This window comes from Notamacropus eugenii, chromosome 2, assembly GCF_028372415.1.
Source record: "Notamacropus eugenii isolate mMacEug1 chromosome 2, mMacEug1.pri_v2, whole genome shotgun sequence".
Classification (NCBI taxonomy): domain Eukaryota; kingdom Metazoa; phylum Chordata; class Mammalia; order Diprotodontia; family Macropodidae; genus Notamacropus; species Notamacropus eugenii.
Window position 1 is genome coordinate 516931364 of NC_092873.1, and position 20146 is coordinate 516951509.

At 40.7% G+C, this 20146-nt stretch overlaps 1 protein-coding gene across 1 annotated transcript in view; it reads left to right on the forward strand.

Moving 5' to 3' along the window:
* The first annotated feature begins 6062 nt into the window (after positions 1-6062).
* The window catches only part of C8A (complement C8 alpha chain), an 87042-nt gene continuing 72958 nt past the window's right edge, over positions 6063-20146 (forward strand). Inside the window, exons 1-2 of the mRNA XM_072649603.1 lie at positions 6063-6329; positions 16585-16687. Coding sequence (XP_072505704.1) covers positions 6229-6329; positions 16585-16687 — 204 coding nt within the window. The 5' untranslated portion in view covers positions 6063-6228. The remainder of the gene's footprint in view (positions 6330-16584; positions 16688-20146) is intronic.

Genomic DNA, 20146 nt, shown 5'->3' on the forward strand with positions numbered 1-20146 from the left:
AGCTGACAAAGTGATTCTCCTAAAGACCACGTCGCCTGCTCCCTCCTACTCAATAACACCAGGGGCTCATAATTAACTCTGAAACCAAATAAAAACTTCTCTGTTTCAAGCTCTTCTCCACCTGGTTCAACCTACCTTACCACATTATGATATATTCCTCTCCTTACCCAGAGTTAGCTAGATAGCTCAGTGGATAGAGTGATGGGCCTGGAATCAACCCTAAACACAGTGTCAAGTACAAGTGAGGCACTTACTAAATGCCTTCTTCTTTCTCTCCTTCGTGAACTCTTATGGCTCAGCCAATTTTTCCTCCATGCTGTCCCTCACACACTGCATTCTATCTCCTCTTTCCATACCTTTGAGCAGTCTGTTCCTTGTGCTTGGAATGTGCTCCTTCCTTCTCACCTCTTAGAAGTCCTAGATTAGTGCCTCCATGCAAAATTACCTTTTATTTATCTGACATATATTTTATATCTATACATCAAAGAAATTACAGATTTAGTCTCTGTCCCTATATTTATATGATCTTAGACATATGTCTTGATAGAATTTAAACCCCTTAAAATGGCAGGATATGTTTGCATAAATGACCTTTCCTCTGTAATTCCCTTCTCAGTTGTGTTTCTGCTTCTTTTCAGATTAAATTCCAAGATTCAGGTGCTTTTCACTTTGAAATACCCTTCTGCCATGCTGGTTACCTTTTCCCATTTGTGAGTTCCTTCGCTGGCCTCCATTTAGGGGTTGGCTGCAGACCCATTCATTTCCTTTCTGGCTGTTCTTCTAACTTTCCATTTCTAACTTTGTGTCCCTGTGGAAGGAGGGACCTCCTTTCCTTGCCCACTTTTCAGTTCTCTTTGCTGGATTGTCTTCCCTCATTAAAACAGAAGCTTCTTGAGGTCAGCTAATGCCTTTCTTTTTGCTTATATTTTTACCCTTAGATCTTAGTGAAGGTCTTAGCATAGAGTAAGTCCTTAATACTGACAGCTCTTACTTTATATGAATACTGATTATGCAAATTTGACTTTACAAAAAGAATTCTGAAAGAAATCCACATTCCAAAAAAAAAAACCAAACTATGTTAACATTGCTCTGCAGTACTGTGCTTTCTCTCTGCTCTTGCCCCTTGACTTTATGCTCCATGGCCTGCCCCTAACCTTTCCCCCAAACCCTGCAAGTGAAAGCAGAGTAGAGACCCACAGCTGCTCTGTGGGTGACAGAATTAGGTGGGTGCGATGGGGGAGGCCTGGCTTGAGACCACTGCCCCACTCCACCCACCAGTCCACATGTCTGACTTCTATCTGTGCTGGGGTACCACCTGTACTCCGCCCCCCAACCCATCTGATCTGGATTTAAGCCTTACCTCTTTCATTTACTCTGTGATTTTGGGCAAACATTCCTAGGCTTCAGGTGACTGTATAGGATCTCAGAGATGGATGGTAATTTGCACTGGTAAAGGAAATTCCCACACTGGGAAATCTTTATACTGACAAATTCAGAGATCCTTTGCATATTTGTATATCTAGGAATAAGATCAAGGTGTTATCCAAGAATTTTAAAGTTGGAAGGGCCCTACAAAAACATCTTATCCATCCCCCTGATTGGGCCAATGAGGGAACTGAACCCTAAAGAGAGGAATTGACTTTTCCAAGGTCACCTCACAAGTTCATGTTCATAATAACAATCATTACTATCTCCGTATGCTTTATAGTTTACAAAGCACTTCTCTACTAAGTGGGGCAGTGGATTGAACCTAGAGTCAGGAGGATCTGAATTTCAATCTGGCCTCTCAGTTTCCTCCACTGTAAAATGGAGATTGATAATAATATCTCCTTCCCAGGGTTGTTGTGAGGATCATAGGAGATAATTGTAAAGCCCTTGACCCGGGTTCTGGCACATAATAAATGCTTAAAAATTCCTTCCTTCTGAGAGAAATGATTATTAATAAGCAATGACTTGGGGAGAGCCAGAGTTCTCCCTTTTTCCAAAGTCTTCATTTCAAAGACTCATTTCAAAGTCTTATATGGTTGAATTAACATTGTCCTCAATCTTGTTCAGACCTACCTAAATTTCTAAGGAGTGTCATCTAAGGTGAGGAAGCCTAGTGGCCATACATAGGTTTGAGTTGGGAAAATAGTTTTTGAACAGATTGCCCAAGGCAGGACAATTTAGACGTACATAACATGATCCAAATTCATTAGAATAGGTCCAGCCCCTCATTGTAATATTCATTCTGTCCCATTAGTTCTTAACCAGTCAGAGTTGATTGCCACTCTCAGGAACACCCACTCTTCCAGGGGAATATGAATTGTGAGTCCACTGACATGAGGGGGTCTTTGGCATTTAAGAATGTCACTGACCCTTTTATTAATAAAATGCTAGCATTATTAATGAAATGATTAATCACCCAGAAATTATGTTTCTTGAACTTTTAAAATATCACACTTTCCCTGACTTTGTGAGCTGTGTGGTGCAAGGATTCTTAACCTTATTTATAAATGAAGAATCTGACACTCAGAGGGGCCAGTAACTTCCTTAAGTTCACACAGTTGAGGATGACAGAATCAGGTCTTTAGCATTTTTTCTGTGACTCTTAAGTCCAGTGACCTTTCCACAAGACCAACCTACCTATCCATAACTTGGGCTTCTTCAATAGACTTCCGTGTACGTATAAATTCCAGCTAACCTCAGGGCTGAGAATCTGCAAGAAACAGCTGCCAGCTGGGTCCACATGAGGACGCAGAGGGCCTTTCACTTGGTTGTGCTAGATTGTTGGTGGTCTCTGATCTGATGTGATGTGCAGTGTACACATATGGGTTCGGTTACAGTCTGCAAGTGATGTCAAGAAAAACCTTCCTAACAATAAGAAATGTCTAAGTATAAAATGGACTACCTTGAGAGGTGGTGAGCTTCCCCTTTTTGGAGGTCTTTATACAGAGGCTTAATGCCTACTCCTTGGGTTCCTTTTGTGTATGAATTGGATTAGATCACTGCTGAGGTACCATCCAACTCTCAGAATCTCTGATTATAAGGCATAGACCCTTTGAGAAAGCAATGGTGGGAGTGGGGGAATGGGAAGGATGTAACACAACTTATTTAGGTCCAACATTAAGAAAATCTATGAGGGCTATCCTAAAGTGGGGTGAGTTGCCATGATAGATGGGGGGATTCCATCCCCTTCAGGTCTTCAAGCAAAGACTGGATGATCACTCATTAGGTAAAGTATAACTGGATTTTTTCCAGGTTGGTTGGACTATAAGCTTCCAATTCTGTGATTCTATGAATTTAGTAAGCATTTACTACACAACTACCTTGAGCAGTGCGCTGTCCTTGGTTCTGGGTTACGAAGATGAAAAACTCTCTAGTCTCTACTCCCAAGTAGAGACTACTTCCAAGTAGATTACTATCTCATGCTTTTGAGATTTAGGCACTAAAAAAATTAAAGATACTATGAACCAGTTTCTAAATGATTCCTCTATATTGTATGGAATTCCATCGCTCTCCATATTGAGTACTGATATATGAGCCAGTGTGGTTTCCTCAAGAATGAATCATGCCAGACTAACCTAATTTCCTTCTTTGACTAAAGATGAGGATGACTAAAATGAGTAGATAAAGGGAAGACAGGGGTTATAGTTTACCTAGATTTTAGCAAAGTATCTGATCATATCTCATACTATTCTTGTGGAGAATATAATGTAGAGAATATAATAATCACCTCTGAATTAGGTGATAATGCAGCTGAATGGATTCAGAAACTGGCTGGACGGTTGGACTCAAAGAGTTATAGTTGATGGTTTAATGTTAACATGGCAGGTGGTCTTTGGTGGAGTACTCTAGAGATCTGGACTTGGACTAGTGCCCAGGCACCCATTTTTATCAGTGATCTGGCCAAAGGCATAAATGTTGTGCTCATAAGATTTGTGGATGATGCCAAGTTGGGAGAGATAGCTAACACTCTGAGTGACAGTCAGGAACCAAAAGTGATCCAGTAGTGTGATTGACCATCAAAAAGGCTAATGCAAATCTTGGAGCACAGCTTGTAGGAATGGGGAGAATCCCACTCTGCCCTTGTCAGACCTCATCTGGAGGACTGTGTTCAAGTCTGGGCACCATCATTTAAAAAGGAGAGTGTCCAGAGGAAGGCAACCAGTATGATGAAAGACCTTGAATTTATGATCTGTGATGTGCCATTTATGATTAGCCTGGGGAAAAGAAGACTCAGTGGAGATATTATAGCTGTGTTCAAGTATTTGAAGGGTTGCCTGTGGAGGATGTGATTAAATTAGCATTGTTTTTTCCCAGAGGGCAGAGAAAGGAACAATAGGTAGAAGTCTTGATGTAAGAAAAACATGTCCTAAGATGGAGCTGTTCCAAATTGGACAGGGTCACCTTTGGAGATGGTGAGTCCTCCGCTCTATCCCCACCCCTATTCCAACTTGGAGATCTTCAACTAGGGGTCAGATAGCCATTTGTAAGGTATACTTTAGTAGAGATTCCTTTGGGTATGGGTGGGACTAGAGGATGGCTAACAACTCCCATTCTTCATTTCTAAGGTTCTATGTTTCTGTGATGTTTGTGATTGAGCATTACATTATAGCTTGACCCTTCTACCCAAAGGAATCTTTGTGTTGCTGAGAGCAAGTGGGTGCCTCCATGAATATGCCCCAAAGAGTAAGAAGGTATGTGTTATATGTAGAGTTCATTAATCCACATGCATGATCACAAGATTTAGAGAGGAAGGGAGCCTTAGTGATTGCACAGTTCAATCAATCAATGCCCTCACCTAACTGAAGAGGCAGCCAAGGCCTGCAGAGGAGAAGGGATTTTCCCAAATGACCCCAAATCCAACCTTGCCAGTATACCTCATTGACTTGAGGTCTGAGCCAGCTGGACACATCCAACTCATCTGATTCAAAGGCTAGGTCTGCTTGTCTGACTGACGCCCATCAGTTAATCACTAAAAGTCTAGGCACTTATTCAGAACTTTCCAGATGTCATCATGGCTACATTTTTCTGCTTTTCATCTGCTTTCCATCCATTCAATTCAACAAGTTGCTTCTGTGGCAAACACTGTGTTAGGCATCAAAGATACAAAAACCATTCCTGCCCTCAGGTGCTTCCAATCTATCAAGGATGGCAACACACACACATAGAGCAGTGTACCACATTTAGGTGGAGGGATTGCACATGTGAGGGGTTTTTGTTTGACACATTAACTGTCCCACTGAAATGTGAGGTTCTTGAAGGCAGGGCTCATGCTTTTTCATTTATTTGTATCTCTCAATACTCAGCTCAGAATCTGACATCCAGGAAACTCTTAACAAATGTCTCTGAATTGATTGTGTGTATAGGGAATTCTCATGTGAACAAACTCCTTCTATTGAATTCAAGTTAGAAACTTCGCTGCAGTTTATGACTATAGAGAGTTTTCTAGAGCATCAGAAGGTTAGCTGACTAGATCAAGGTCACATAGACATCATGGGTCAGAGGTGGGATTTGAACCTAGAGAGGCCAATTCTCCATCCACCATGCCACACTGCCTCTTTACATAAAATATAGAGATGGTAAATACAAAGTGATTTCAGGTGTTAGGAAGAGTAGTGACACCTGTGAGGAGCAAGTCTTGTCCGGTTCTTGATGCAGTGAACATTTCCATGTTGATGAGAGAGAGAGAGAAAGTGAGAGAGAAGAGAGAGACAGTGACAGAGACAGAGAGACACACAGAGAGAGACATACAGAGAGACAGAGAAACAGAGATAGAGACAGAGACAGAGAAACAGAGAGAGAGAGAGAGAGAGAGAGAGAGAGAGAGAGAGAGAGAGAGAGAGAGAGAGAGAGAGAGAGAGAGAAGAAAGAAAGAGAGAGAGAGCAGACAATCTTTTTGGACTTTCTCTTGTTTAGACTTTTGACCTTATGTGTTGAGATAACCCTCCACCTTTGGAAGCTAAAGTTAGTTTAAAATTCCCTCTTGCTCAGTGATTATGCCACTCACCCTTTCCCAAAGGCCAGAAAGAACAAGAGCCTTTGGTGAGCTTGGGGTACAAATCAATTGTCCCATCAATGATTAACTTTGAGAGACCAAGCCAATGTCTTCTCTCTATTTAGTGTAGACTTTTCAAGGGTAGAGTCTGTAAAATTATTTTCTTAAAAGACAAACAAGCCTCAAGCCTCAATACCAGTGTAAAAGACACACCTGCTTAGTCTCTTCCGCTGTCCTCCTTCAGAGCAATGAGGCCATGGATCCTGAATGGGATAATGTCCTTGATCTTCCTTGCCTTTTGCCTGATGTCAAACCAGCACCTCACAGCAGCCCAGGATAAGCTCAGGAGGTAAGTGAACTTGATCTCTCCCCAACACTCCATATAGAATTGCCTTACCTTTGTTCCAGAGAAGAGCTTGAGTGTATGCTGAGTATGGTGACCATCAGGTCCTTATAGTGGAGGGCAGAATGGGAGCTCTTGTCCAAATTATCGCTAGTGTTCCATTTTAGAAGCTGCTTTTTCTGCCAAAGGTGTCAAGAGTGGAGACAATATTTTGATTTGTACAAATTGATTCTTGCCCAGCTAATGTGATCTTGGGTTGAATTAAGAGTTCCTAATGTCCTGGATTAGCACCATGATAGTACTGCTATACCAGAGGTTCTTAACCTTGGACCTTCAAATGATTCATGGAGAGATTTCAGACTTTCACAGGGTTCTGTGACACAAAAATGGTTAAGAACTCTGAGTTTATCTGCTTAGTCAGATCACATATGAAAAATATTGTGCTCCATTTGGGGCTCCTCATTATAGGAAGGAAATTGATCAGCTAGAGAATATCAATCAATTATTTGTCTGTATTCATCCTTCGTTGCCAAAGAAGACCATGCCATCAGAGAAATGATGACATGACTTGCACTGAAATGAACAGACTGAGGCAGGCACAGGCAAGAGTCAATTGAGAATTTGGGAGCGTCTTTATCAGCTAGCGGCTGTCCTCCGAAGAGGTAGCCCTGAACAAAGGTGTGTGTGCCTTTTAAGCATCTTAGCACCTCCCGGTACAGCCTTGTGGTTCTAATAGCACACATTTTTCACAGAACAGTTTTGACAGGGGTTCCTAGGTACTCCTAGGCAAGGTGGCACAACAGAGAGGGGGGCCCAAGCAGCTGCTAGGCAAAGGGGTACAATAGAGATGGGGGCCCAGGCAGCTGCTAGGCAAAGGGGTACAACAGAGATGGGGGCCCAGGCACATGCTAGGCATAGGGGTACAACAGAAAGTGTAGCCACTAATAGTAAGTGGCTACTAGGCCCAACCCTGCCTAGAAACTCAACAGACATTTCTCAACCCAGGGGCTCTGGGGGGGAGGGGAAATAATGTCCACTTCAGCACTTGACTTTGTTTTAAGTGAGGGAGGGCTGTGCAGGTCACCAGCCTCACTTCTCCTCCAGAGCCATCTGAATGCAGTGACCTGATATTCATCAGGATGTGGCAAATGGAGTTAAGTGGCTTGTCCAAGGTCACACAGCTAGTAAGTGTCAAGTGTCTGAGGTGAGATTTGAACTCAGGTCATCCTGACTCCTGTACTGGTGCTCTATCTGCTGCACCACCTAGCTGCCCCCAATTAATCATTTATTGAGTATGTGAAACCCTGGAGATACTAAGACTATAATGTAATATATCCAACATGATGAAGGGCAGAAGAAATTTTGTCTCTGACACTATGCCACCTTGGGCAAGTACATTGACTTCCTAGGCCTAACTTTCCTACTTTTTAAGTTGGATTAGATGGCTTTCGAGGTTTCCTTCAGCTTTAAACCTTTGATCCTACAGGCACGCCATATTGGTTTTTAGTCCACAATTACACGGTTCCTTAAATTTTTCAAAGCATTTTACAAAAATTATCTCATTTGAGCTTCATAGCAACTCTTCACTGTTATTGTCCTTATTTGACAGATGAGGAAACTGAGACTCATTGAGTTGACTTGCCTGTGGAGTCAAATGGCTAGTAAACATGGAAGGCAGGAATGGAACCTAAACCTTATACAACATCAGATCTGGTATCCTATTCATTATGTCTCACTGCTTTTTGAATGAGGATCATTGGAGGATTGAGGGATCCATTAGCCTGGAAGAGAAAAGGGTCAGAGGTGATATGAAAACTGGTTAAAGTACTTAAAAAGGTTGTGTCACGTGGAGGAGCAATTTGGCTTGTTTGGGTTGGAGCTTGGCTTCCTAGCTGCCCACAGAGCAGAGCTGGGAACAAAGGGTAGGAATTACAAAGGGGCTATAGAGGAAACAGCCTTCTGTCAACTAGAGGGATCCAAAGGTCCATTGGGCTGCCCCGGGGGATGAGGGTTCTTTTTCAAATCGAGAATGGAAGACTTCTTCTCCATTATGCCTGGAACACACTCATTCCTCACCTCCATCTGGAATATCTAGTAGCTCCCTCAAAGGTTCAGCTCAAATTCTACCTTCTCCATGACGCTTCCCTCCTCCCCTTAGATGCTCATGTTCCTTTCTTACCTTGTATCTATTTTTTTATCTTCGTATGTCCACACATATCCTCACATATACCAATGCATACATACACACATACCTACACACATATGTACATAAACATGCATACATTCATAGTCTCTTCTTTTTAAAATCTTTTCCACCTAACCGTATTTTATTTTTTCCAATGACATGCAAGAACAGTTTTCAACATTCACTTTTAAAAGATTTTGAGTTCCAATTTTTTTCCTCCTCTTCTTCTCGTCTCCCCCAAGATGGCAAGGAATTTGACACAGGTTATCCATGTACAATCATAGTAAACATATTTCCACATTAGTCATGCTGTGAAAGAAGAATCAGAATAAAAGGGAAAAACTACAAGAAAGAAAAATACAATAAAAAAAGAGAAAATAGTCATATTGTCTCTTCTGAATGAATATAAGTTCCTTGCAGTTAATTTGGGTATTTATTATAGTAACTACAAAGGCTATATGAAGGAAGACATTATTGCATCCAGAGAAAGAACTGATAAATATAATTATGTATAGAATGATTTTGCATACATATGCATATTTTGTCTGATGATAGCTATCTGTAGGATGGATGTGGGGGAGGGAAGAAAAACCTGGAAAAAGAAATTTACATGATAACTTTATTATGTATTTAAAAAGAATAATAAGTTGGACATAATAAATTTGCAGTTTCATTTACAATCATCTTTCTTATTTGACTAAGTTATAGAAATGCTTATTTTATTTCATAAATTAAAAATAAAATTCAAAAAAAACCAATATAAGTTCCTTGAGGACAAGAACTGTTTCACCTGCTGTTTAATCAATGCTTCTTGAATGATTAGTGATTTGGGGATTTGTGGGCAGGCTTGTTGTCCCTTCAAAGCCACCAGCTGAGATTCTATAATTCTGTAACTGTTTTGTGCCCATTTCTTTGCTTTGAAGATCTTGATGTGGAGTCAAACTCTTTTCTTTGTTATGTAGGGCCTATTGATTCAGACTGAGAACATACAGAACGTTTATTTACACTTTATGGTTTACAAAAGTGTGCACGCACACACACACACACACACACACACACACTATCTCATCCCCCTTGCAATGACTTGGGATACAGGCAGGGCAAGTATTTTTAGTCCCATTTTTAGATGAGTAAACTGAGGACTAGAATGGAGAATTGACTTGCAACTGACATACAAATTAGGAAGTAGAGTTGAGACTTAAACTTAGGGTCTCTGATTTTATCTCCAACGCTCTTTCCATTACACTAAAACCTTTCACGAGATACCATTTTGCTTTGATTAGGTTATTCCATATTTCCTGTTTAGAGTATTTTAAAAGTGGATACTTTGCTTCATACTGAAGATTTTTAACTATCTATTAATAGGATCAACTACTTATTAAGTGCCTACTATGTGCCAGGCACTGTACTAGTTGCTGGAGATACAAAGACAAACATAAAATGGTTCCCCCCATAAAGGAGTTTACAATCTATCAATTAACCAATTAGCAAGTCCCTTATAAAAACGGAAAGATGGCCTCAGAAGTAGGAGGATCTGAGTTCAAGTCTTGTTTTAGACACACACTGACTATGTGACCTCAAGCAAGTAATTTAAACTCTTGGCACCCAGGGTCATTCTCTAAGACTCTATATTATAGAGAGGGTGGCAACTTACACTGGTAAAGAGCATTCTTGATACCAGTGAAATCATAAGTCCTATCCCTATGTGCCTGGCACAGTGCTGGGCTCAGGGCATACAGAGACAAAAACATCAAGTAGTTCCTGCTCTCATGGAACTCAGTTTTCCTGGAAATACTCTATTTATTCAATCAACCAACATTTATTAAGTTCCTACTTCCTGCCAGGCATTGTGCTGAGCCCTAGGGATACAAAAAGAGGCAAAAGTAGTTTACAATCTAGTGGAAGAGCTTAACTCTGTCTGACATTTCTGTGGAGCTCTACCGCAATAAAGACAAACTTTCACAAGTATAGTTTCATTTAAACCTCACAGTTCTGGAAGGAGGCAAGGTGAACAAGGATTCCTACCCCAGAGTAGCTGAGTGGTTAATAAAACCCAGCTAACATGTACGTGGTACTTTACAAAGTTGCCTTGTACGTGACATTTCATCTGATTCTCTGAAGGAGAACTGTGGATTAGATCTGGTATCATCAAGATAGGAGATACTAAATACTTATGCTTACAACGCACTAGTAAAGCAGTATTAGTAGTAATGGGAATTTGAAGAGCTAGCATCTTAGCTAGCTAGCATTGAGTTTTGCAAAGCACTTACACATAGCACAATAGAATTGGGAGATAGGTGCTAATATTATCCCCATTTTACAGGTGAGGAAACTGAGTCAGGTAGCGATGAAGTGACTAAGGCAGGGTCATACAATCAGTAAGGATCTGAAGCCAGGTTTGAATGCAGATCTTTCTGACTGCATGGAGCGCTCTACTCATTAGGATCCCTATCTGCTTTTAGAATGTAGAGCAGGAATTAGACCAAGACTTGATTTTAATGTCCACTGCATACCATAAAAATGCTCCCACACATATGAATTTGAACTCTAATATCATTATAACTTTTATATTTTATAGTAAGAGATATTTCCTTTTAGGAACAATTTAATGAATAAAAAAGGATCCCATTTTCTACAACATTTAATTTGCAACTTGTATTTAAAGCAAATACACTTTAGAAAAAAAAATCCGAAAATTCATCACTAATAATTAGAAGCCGAAGGCCAGGGAAGCTGTAGTAAGGGAAAACCTTTGCCGAGATACACTTAATTATAAAAGCTTATTATTGTAATCCCTTTTGAAAATGAACAAAGAATCTCAATATTTGATGAACTTATCAAACAAGACAGACCCGGTGAAGAGGCGCGTTTTAAGTCCAAGCAGAAGGAGAACCAATTAAAGACTTTGCCCAGTGCTGCGGGAGATAATCAGCAGCTCCTTTGTCAGAGAGCAAGAGAACTCAGGCAGGCTTAGTGTGGGTATGTGTGGGGGGCTAGTCTGGAGGGTGGCCTGGCTCAGCCTTTTTGCCACCTTTAATGGGAGAAAATGATCAGTGGGATGGCAACCAATTGATGGGGCTCTTTTCCATGGCTACCATGCTTAGAGCCATCAGGGGTCTTCTCCTAGAATCCTAGGATCAGATTGGAGGACAAGAGAATGTTGGAGACAGAACGTTAGAACACTGAAAGTGGCATCTAGGAAGGGCCCTAGACTATAGACTAAGAGTTGTTAGGGACTGGTCCAGAATCCCTCTGTGCAGTATTAGAGGCAAGAGTTAAATTCACATCTTCCTGATTCTAGGTCCAGCTGCTATCTATGTCTGTACAGAGTTCTTTTCATGTTGCTCCCCCCTCAATAGATCCCTTGAGGACAGGGATTGTTTTCTGCCTTTCTTTATACCCCAGTGTTTGGCACCATGGCTCCTGGCACACAGTAGGTGCTTAATAAATGCTTTTTGACACAACTTGGCTGTCTGTTGTAGTCACACTCAGATCCCCATGCAAACAGCATGAAAAAAGGGAAGGGAAAGAATCTTGATGTTTTTTTCTTTCAGTCTCATTGCCTTTGAAGGTTAACTAGGAAAGGCAGGGATAAGACTGGACTTGAAAACTGTGTCTATACTCATTCAAGGTCTTTTCCTTGCTTGCTTTGGGGAAAAATGCTTTTTGAAACTTGTGTTGGCCATGCAGCAAGTAAGCGTGCCTATGAATTTTCATCTGTCAGATCCTTTGTATCATCCTGACAATTTCATTGTGCAAATGTTAGATACTTTCATGGTGAAGGGCTCCCTGTTCCCCTTCTGCTCAGTGGGAAGCAGGGGGTAAAAATGGGATGTGTATCTTAGCAATGGGGTGGGGAGAGACATTTTCTAAGTTGTCAGGACATTTGCTTTCTTTGAAAATTTTTTGCCACTCAACTACACTTGGTGGTGTTTGGATGTCCAACAGAGTGATAAAAACTGATAGTATGATTGGGGATGGGAAAAGTTCTGAACTTTTCAGTCTAGGACTCTGACAGTAGCTGAATGTTCATGGGCCTGATCCTCCCACTCTGATATCCAGCCCAAACCTATGAGGAAGCTGGGAGAGTCATTTTCATGTCCTTTTTACTGATGAGAAAACTGAGGTTCTTTCAGACAGTATGATTACAATAATGGGCATTTCTGTAGCGTAAAACACTTTGGGCACAATAACTCAATATACCTTCACCTCAGGTCCAGGAGAGAAGCACTGTATCCTGCAGGATGTGAGGTGTGGTCTGACCCTTGAAGGGCCCCCAGGATTCTAAGAGACAGAGGCGAGAAGCCTCAGTTCCATCAACTGATCCTTATCTCTTGTGTCTCCTGGGAAAAGGCTGGGCATTGAAGAGGGGCTCAGTAGCGGATGTCAGTGACTCCCCCAGTAGTCTGCTTTCAGCTTTGCTGGTTCTCTGCTGGGGATGGATTCCTGTGTTTGCCTGTGTGTAGACATCATGTCACAAAGCTTTTAAATCCACAGTGACAATGTTTCATTCCACCTAAGCTTTTGGTTACATCCCTTAATGCTCTTCCCTCATTTCGACATCTTAATGGGGTCTCCATAGACTTGAAATGACATCCTGACAATTCTACTTGGATGTGCTGAAATATGTCAAAAAGCAAATCCTCCCCTGCCTCATCAGATTATCAGCTTATTCCTAATTTTCTCTTTCTTAGAGTAACAGTGGGAAAAGTGATCATCTTGGAGTCACAGGACCTGGGTTCGAATCCCGGTTACCCCATTTGTTTCCTGTGCATATTTGATCATTACTCTACTTCCTTGGGGTCCCGTTTTCTCGCCTGTAAAATGAGACCATTGGACTAGGTGACACCTTTCCAGCACTCAGTCTATAAGGAAAGGATTGTTTGGGTTTTCCCTTCCTGTCTTGAGGGTTCAGCACAATGTGTGGCCCGATGTTTGTAAAGTGTTTTAGCCAAGTGCATAGAAGGCACTAAATAAATGTTTCTTCTCTTCCCTCTTTCCTGCTTAATAAATACTTGTTGGATTTGAACATCTTAAGATCTTAATAACAATAATTGTAGCTAGTGGTTATAAAATACTTTAATTTTGCAAAGGGCTTTATAATTTTGGTCTCATTTGATCCTCATAACAACCTGAAAGGGAAACGCTATTCTTATAAGCATTTAACAATGAGGAATTTGAAGCAGATAGAGATAAAGTGGCTTGCCCAGGGTCACGCAGCTAGAAAGTATCAGAGGCTGGATTTGAGTTCTGGTCTTCCTGAGTCCAAGAACAGTCCTCTGGCCATTGTGCCATTTTTCCTTCACATTATAGGAGCTATGGTAGCTAGATGGGGAAATGGACAGGGCACTGGAATTGGAGTCGAGATTTCAAATCCTGCCTCAGACATTTATTAGCTGTGTGACCCTGGGCAAATCACTTCACCTCTGTCTGCCTCAGTTCCCTTATCTGCCAAATACGGATAATAATAACTTCTACCTAACAGAGTTGTATCAAATGTGATTATCCATACAAAGGGCTTCACACACTTGAGGTGTTATGTATAAATTATCACCATCATCACTATCAATATTATTATTATTAATTTAGAACTGAATGACCTTAAAGGTCATTTAAACCTGACCCTATCATTTTACCATTCATTCCCAGATCTCAGCTCATCCCTCTGGTTTTAGAGTCATGGCTTTTACAGCAGAGTAGGAACTTCAAGAAAGCTGGTGGTGCCACAGATAGAGTGCTAGGCCTGGAGTCAGGAAGACCTGAGTTCAAATCTAGTTTCAGATGCTTACTGGTTATGAGATCTCTGTCTCAGTTTCTTCAACTGAAAAATGGGAGTAATAATAGAAACTACCTTGAATGGTTGTTGCAAGGATCAGACAAGATATTTGTGAATCACTTAGCAGGGTGCCAGGCACATAGTAGGTACTTATTAAATGCTTGTTTCCTCCTGTTAGACGTCATTGAAATAAAAGGCTATTTCTTCCACTGGAATATAACCCTTCTGAGGGCAGGGCTTGCTTTATTTGTGGCTATGTCTTTTGTTAGCCAAATGCCACCACCTTTTTTCAGTCTTTATGTGTTCCTCTTTTAATCTAAAGAATGGGAATGATAATCTTTTCACAGGGATCAGTGTTCAAGGCAGAAAGAGACCTTAGAGATTATCTAATCTAACTAACTGCCTTATTTTATTTTCATTTGATTTTATAGTAAAAATAGTTTCTTTATATAAAACCAACATACTTTTATCTAAAGCTAATGAAATGCAGCAGGGAGAGTTTCTGACTTCTTCCTTTTTTGAGTAAGCATGCTGCCCATCACTGCTGCATTTTCTCTGTTCCGCAACTGCCTTGTGCTGCCTTGGCGGTGATCTTGACCTGGGTGGGAAGTGACCACTAACTGCCCCTGGCTTTTTGTTCTTTGTTGGAGCACAAAAGAGATCTTAGAGAAGAGACCTCATGAGTGAGGAAACTGAGGCACAGAGAAATGAGTTCTCCAGGGTGACATAATGAGTAGCAAAATTAGGATTTGACTCCTGGGCTAGCCTTCTCCTCACAGCATCAGTAGGCTGTTCTGTTTCATATCTAGTCCCTCAAATTCACATCTCCATTATTTCTTTATTTTCACCACCCTCCTCCCTACAGAACACACCTTTTAAAATCTCAGTTTCCAAAAGAGTCCTAATTGTCATACATTGTAACTTTATAACTTCCACTTTTGAGTGGAATGTTAACACACACACACACACACACACACACACACACATACACACACACGCACACACACACACACACACACACACACACCCCTCTTTCCCATTTTCCCATTCTCTGCTCCAAGCAATAGATGTTTAATACTTCAGTGACCCACTCATGAAGCGCTGATTAAACATCTATTTTATACCAGGTACTGGGGATTGGATGAAAAAAATAGAAGCTCCTGACCTCAAGGGGCAGTGATTCTGTTAGGAATTATAAGTAGATGAAATAAGAGAAGAATTAGTGAAAGAAAAAATAAAGGAATGCCTCAAAAACAATTGTGATTCTGGGGATTCAACACGTGAAAATCAACTTAATTCCTTCCAAATAAACCCCAAGACTTAGGCTGATGCAGGCAGTTATAATTCAACTTGTATTCCAGGGTGGACATGTGATTGGCCCACGATAGAAAGCTTTCTGTTTGAAGTGGAAAGAAGGTTGGTTCTGGATTCTAACCAGGGTTTGAATCCTGGCCCTGTGCCATTTATTCACTGTTTTACCTCCCCTGATTATCTTACCACTTATAGCCCTCCGTAAAAGGGGAATGAGGTATTTATTCAGCCACCCTCATAGGGCAGTTGTGAGCAGAGTGCTTTGTAAACAAAGGACTGGTCATTAGTGTTGTCATTCATTGAAGGACACACACACACACACACACACACACACACACACACACACACACACACACACACACACACACACACACACACTACCCAAATCCCTGCTGTTAATGAGCCTGACCTTTTCCTGGCCCGTTTTCCTCCTTTACTTGGTCTTGTGTTCTCACCTACAACAGCAGCTCCTGGTTTTCTGCATATCTTCACTGTGGCCTCATGGGAAAATCCCATGATTTTCTAGCAGTCAAGAAGGCCTTATTTTGAGTTGCGACTCAGCTACTTCTGAGCTGTACAATTTCTGGAAAGACATTTTCCCTCTCGAACCCTCAGGATCCATATTTATAAAACCATGACAATCCCATTAGTTCCTCACGGGCTGTTGGGAGGCCAGACAAGACATGGCTAAAGAGCTGTAGACAAAGCTCTAGACAAAGAAGCCAAAGGGGCTGTATACAGTTTATTTGTTTGTTTTTATTGCTATGGAGTCAACGAGCATTTATAAAGCACCTACTACGTGACAAGCAGTATGCTAAGGACTGCGAACGAAAAGCACGGCAAGGAGTCCCTGCCTTCAAATAGTTCATAAATGAACGGGGGAGACAATGTGCAAACAGCAACGTGCAAACTAGAGAAATGGGGGAAGCAGGAGGTAACTATCATGGGAAATTTCTGAAAGCCTTATGGAATTTCTTTTTTGGTTTTAGGAGAATAGGGCGGGCAGATCAGCCCTCGACTCCCTCCCCAGTTGCTTGTCAGCTTAGTGAATGGTCACCATGGACTGAATGCTCTCCATGCCTGGGTATAAAGGTAAGAATTCTGATTAACATCTAGTCCATTGACATCTTTTTGCCTTTATGGATAACAGAATAATGGAGGGGCTTAAGAAGGAAAATGTCAAAGTTGAAATCAATCTTAGAACATAGACTGTTAAAAGAAACCTAAGATTATAGAAAGCTATGGAAGGGTACAGAATGTTGGAAGAGAGCAGAGGACATTGGTGCTAGAAGGAATCTATTAGAAAAGAGAATGATATGGATGGGAGGGACCTTAAGGCAACAACAATGGGCATTTTTATAATAGCTTTACAAATATTATCTTATTTGATCCTCACACTAACCCTGGGAGGCAGGTGCCGTCATTATTCCCATTTAATGCATGAGAAACCTGAGGCAGATAGAAGTTAAGTGACTTATCCAGAGTCACAGAGCTCATACGTATCTGGGACAAGATCTGAACTTAAGCCTTGCTTACTTCAGGAGAGGAACTTATAATATAAAATGCTAAACTTGGAAGAGACCTTCGAAAAAAACATGTTAAAGCTGGAGTAGGATGGGGATCCTCAGAACATAGATTGTTAATATTCAAAAATAAAGGATAAAATGAGCCTAGAAAATAGAAGAAAAATGTTAGTGTAGCCCAGGTTAGTTCTGGGGGACCCTAGTCTCAACTCTTACTATCACAGATGTTGAGTCACCAAAACTTCAGGATTCTAAGGGTACACCTTAGAGGTCAGGGGTGATTCTCTAATACCATTGGCTCAAGTATGATTCCCCCAACGTTATTGGTTGAGAATTAATCAGTAAACTAGCCTGAAGAATGTGTTTGTAACCACCACTCCTGCCCCCCCAGCATCAGAGATGTTAAGAGAACTGTTCAGGGTCACATAACTAAGAATCTGGTTCTTGAAACCAGGCCATCTGTATTTCACTTCCATCTTCTTTCCATTGTAATTTGAAACTTGGAAGTGTCTACATATAAGCTATAATAATTGCTATATTGGGCCTCCTCTAAATGACCTTTATGGTCTTTTCCAAAGCTCAAATTCAATGGTTCTGCCTTATCATTAAGACTTAGTAGAGGAAAAACAAACAAACAAACAAACAAACAGTGAACAAATGGGAGTGGTTCATGTGATTTTCTGGCTCAGACAACTTTCCTTTGACAATTTTAAATGTCAGAAAAAGGCAACAGAATTAGTTTTGAATTGGGCAGGCATTTAACTCTAAATGGCTCTTTGCATTTTGTTAAGGGTCCAAGTTACTAAGTAGACTGGTAGGTGAAGCAAATGCTATAAATAGAGTTTACCTAGATTTTAGCACAGTATTTTATCAAATCGCTCACTTAATTCAAGTGGAAAGAAAGGAGGAAGAAACGTGGGTTGAGTGGTAGTATAATTAGATGCATTCAGAACTAATTGAATGGCTGGACCTAAAGAGTAGTCATAAGGTTTCATGTTAACTTGGAAGGAGATCACCAGTGGAGTGTTCCAGGAATCTGGGCTTTGCTTGAAACTGGTTAACATTTTTATAGATAACTTGGATGAAGTTACAGAATACATGCACATCAAATTTGGCAGAAGACACAAAGAAGGGAAGAAACATTGATAGACTGACTGGCAAAGCCAAGATTCAAAAAGATGGTGACAGGCTAGAACATTGAGTTGAATTTTAACAAGATGAAATTTAATCAGTACAAATGTAAAATCTTACACTTGGGTACAAAAATCAACTTCACAAGTTGACTTAGATAACATTTTATCTGGGAAAAAAGTATCGGGGATTTCAGTGGATTCCATGGTGAGTGGGGTTCCATGACGTTGCATGACAGCCAAAATGTGAATCTTAAGATGCATTAAGAGAGGCATGATGTCCAACACTAGGGAAGGGATGGTCCCATTTTACTTGATCTGGATCATACTACATCTAGCATGCTGTGTTGAGTTCTGAATTCCATGTTTTAGAAAGGGTATTGATGAGCTCAAGAACATCCAGAGGAAGACAGCCAGGATGGTGAAAGGGACTGGAATCCATACCATGTGAGGATTGGTTAAAGGAACTAGAAGGAGGTGGTATTTAGCCTAGAGGATAAAATAATTAGGGAGATATAATAACTATTTTCAAATATCTCAAGAGCTAGTACTTAGAAGATGGCTTGACTCCAGTGTGGCTGGCAGCATTGGCAGCAATCAATCTATAAGTATTTATTATGCACATACTACATTCCAAGTACAGTGCTAGGTTCTAGAAATACACACACACACATATATTTATATATTGGATTCTATTCAACTTCCACCTATTCTATTACAGGTTATAGGATCATTATAAATGTAGAAAAAGACCTCAAAGGTTCAGCCCCTTCATTTTATAAACGAGGAAACTGACTCCTCAGTAAGTCAAGTAACTTGCCCAATGTCCCCCAGCTAGTGACAAAGTCAAGATTTACACCAGGTCCATTCATTCCAAAGTCATATCCTACAACCTAAAGGACATATAGAATATCTGAAGCTTCCCTTATAAAAAATAACTTTGTTAAAAATTCTCATATTCCTCTGACTTTCTAAACTACTTTTTCTTGATTGTTGCCTTTGGAGATAACTCAGATGAAGGGCTTACAGCTTGGATCATAATTGAATCACTTTTTCCTGGAGCTAATAAGACTGACCTTTCTTTAGAGTGACTTTTTTGTATTTATTAAGCTCTGGTCATTATTTCAGTGGAATACAGCCAATGTCCTTTTGCACAGTAATGTTCTTCCTCTCAAACTACCTCACCAGAGATAAGCTTTGGGGCAGAAGAAACTAGCAGTTTGAAGAGGAAATTAGGTTTTAAAATGACAGAATCTCAGAAGGGGATAAAATTTCAGAGACTTTTTAGTCCAAATAATACCTGACCAAGAATCTTTTCCACAACACCCCTTACCAATGGCCAGCCAGCCTCCACTTGAGGACCTCCAGTAATGTAAAACTTACTACTTCTTCTGGTTGCTCATTTCATGTTGTGGTGGCTCTTTTTGTAAGGAAGCCTTTCCTGGCACCAAGTCTAAATTTGTCTCATTACAATTTCCAATCTATGTTATTGGCTCTGCCTCTGGGGTCAAGGAAATGAAGTCTAAAGTTTTTACCATGTGACAGCCCTCCAAATACTTGACAAAGACAGCTATCTCTCTCCATTCCCCTTCGTCCAAAGCATTCCCAGTCACTTGAATAAGTTCTTAGGATCTTGAGTTAGAACACTGGGCTGAAGTGGGTCAGTTAAATCTGAATAACAATAAATGTGGAGACAGATACAAAGTCTAAAAAATCAATGTCACAATAGTTTATGAGACAAAGTTAAGCATTAATTCATTTGGAAAAGATCTGGGGTTTTGGGGGACTGCACCTTCCATGTGAGCTAACAGTATGATGTGGTAGCCAAAAAAAGCTAAGATGATTTTAGGCTGCATTGAGTCACAGAGAATCCAGGACTAGGGCGTACTTGGTATTGA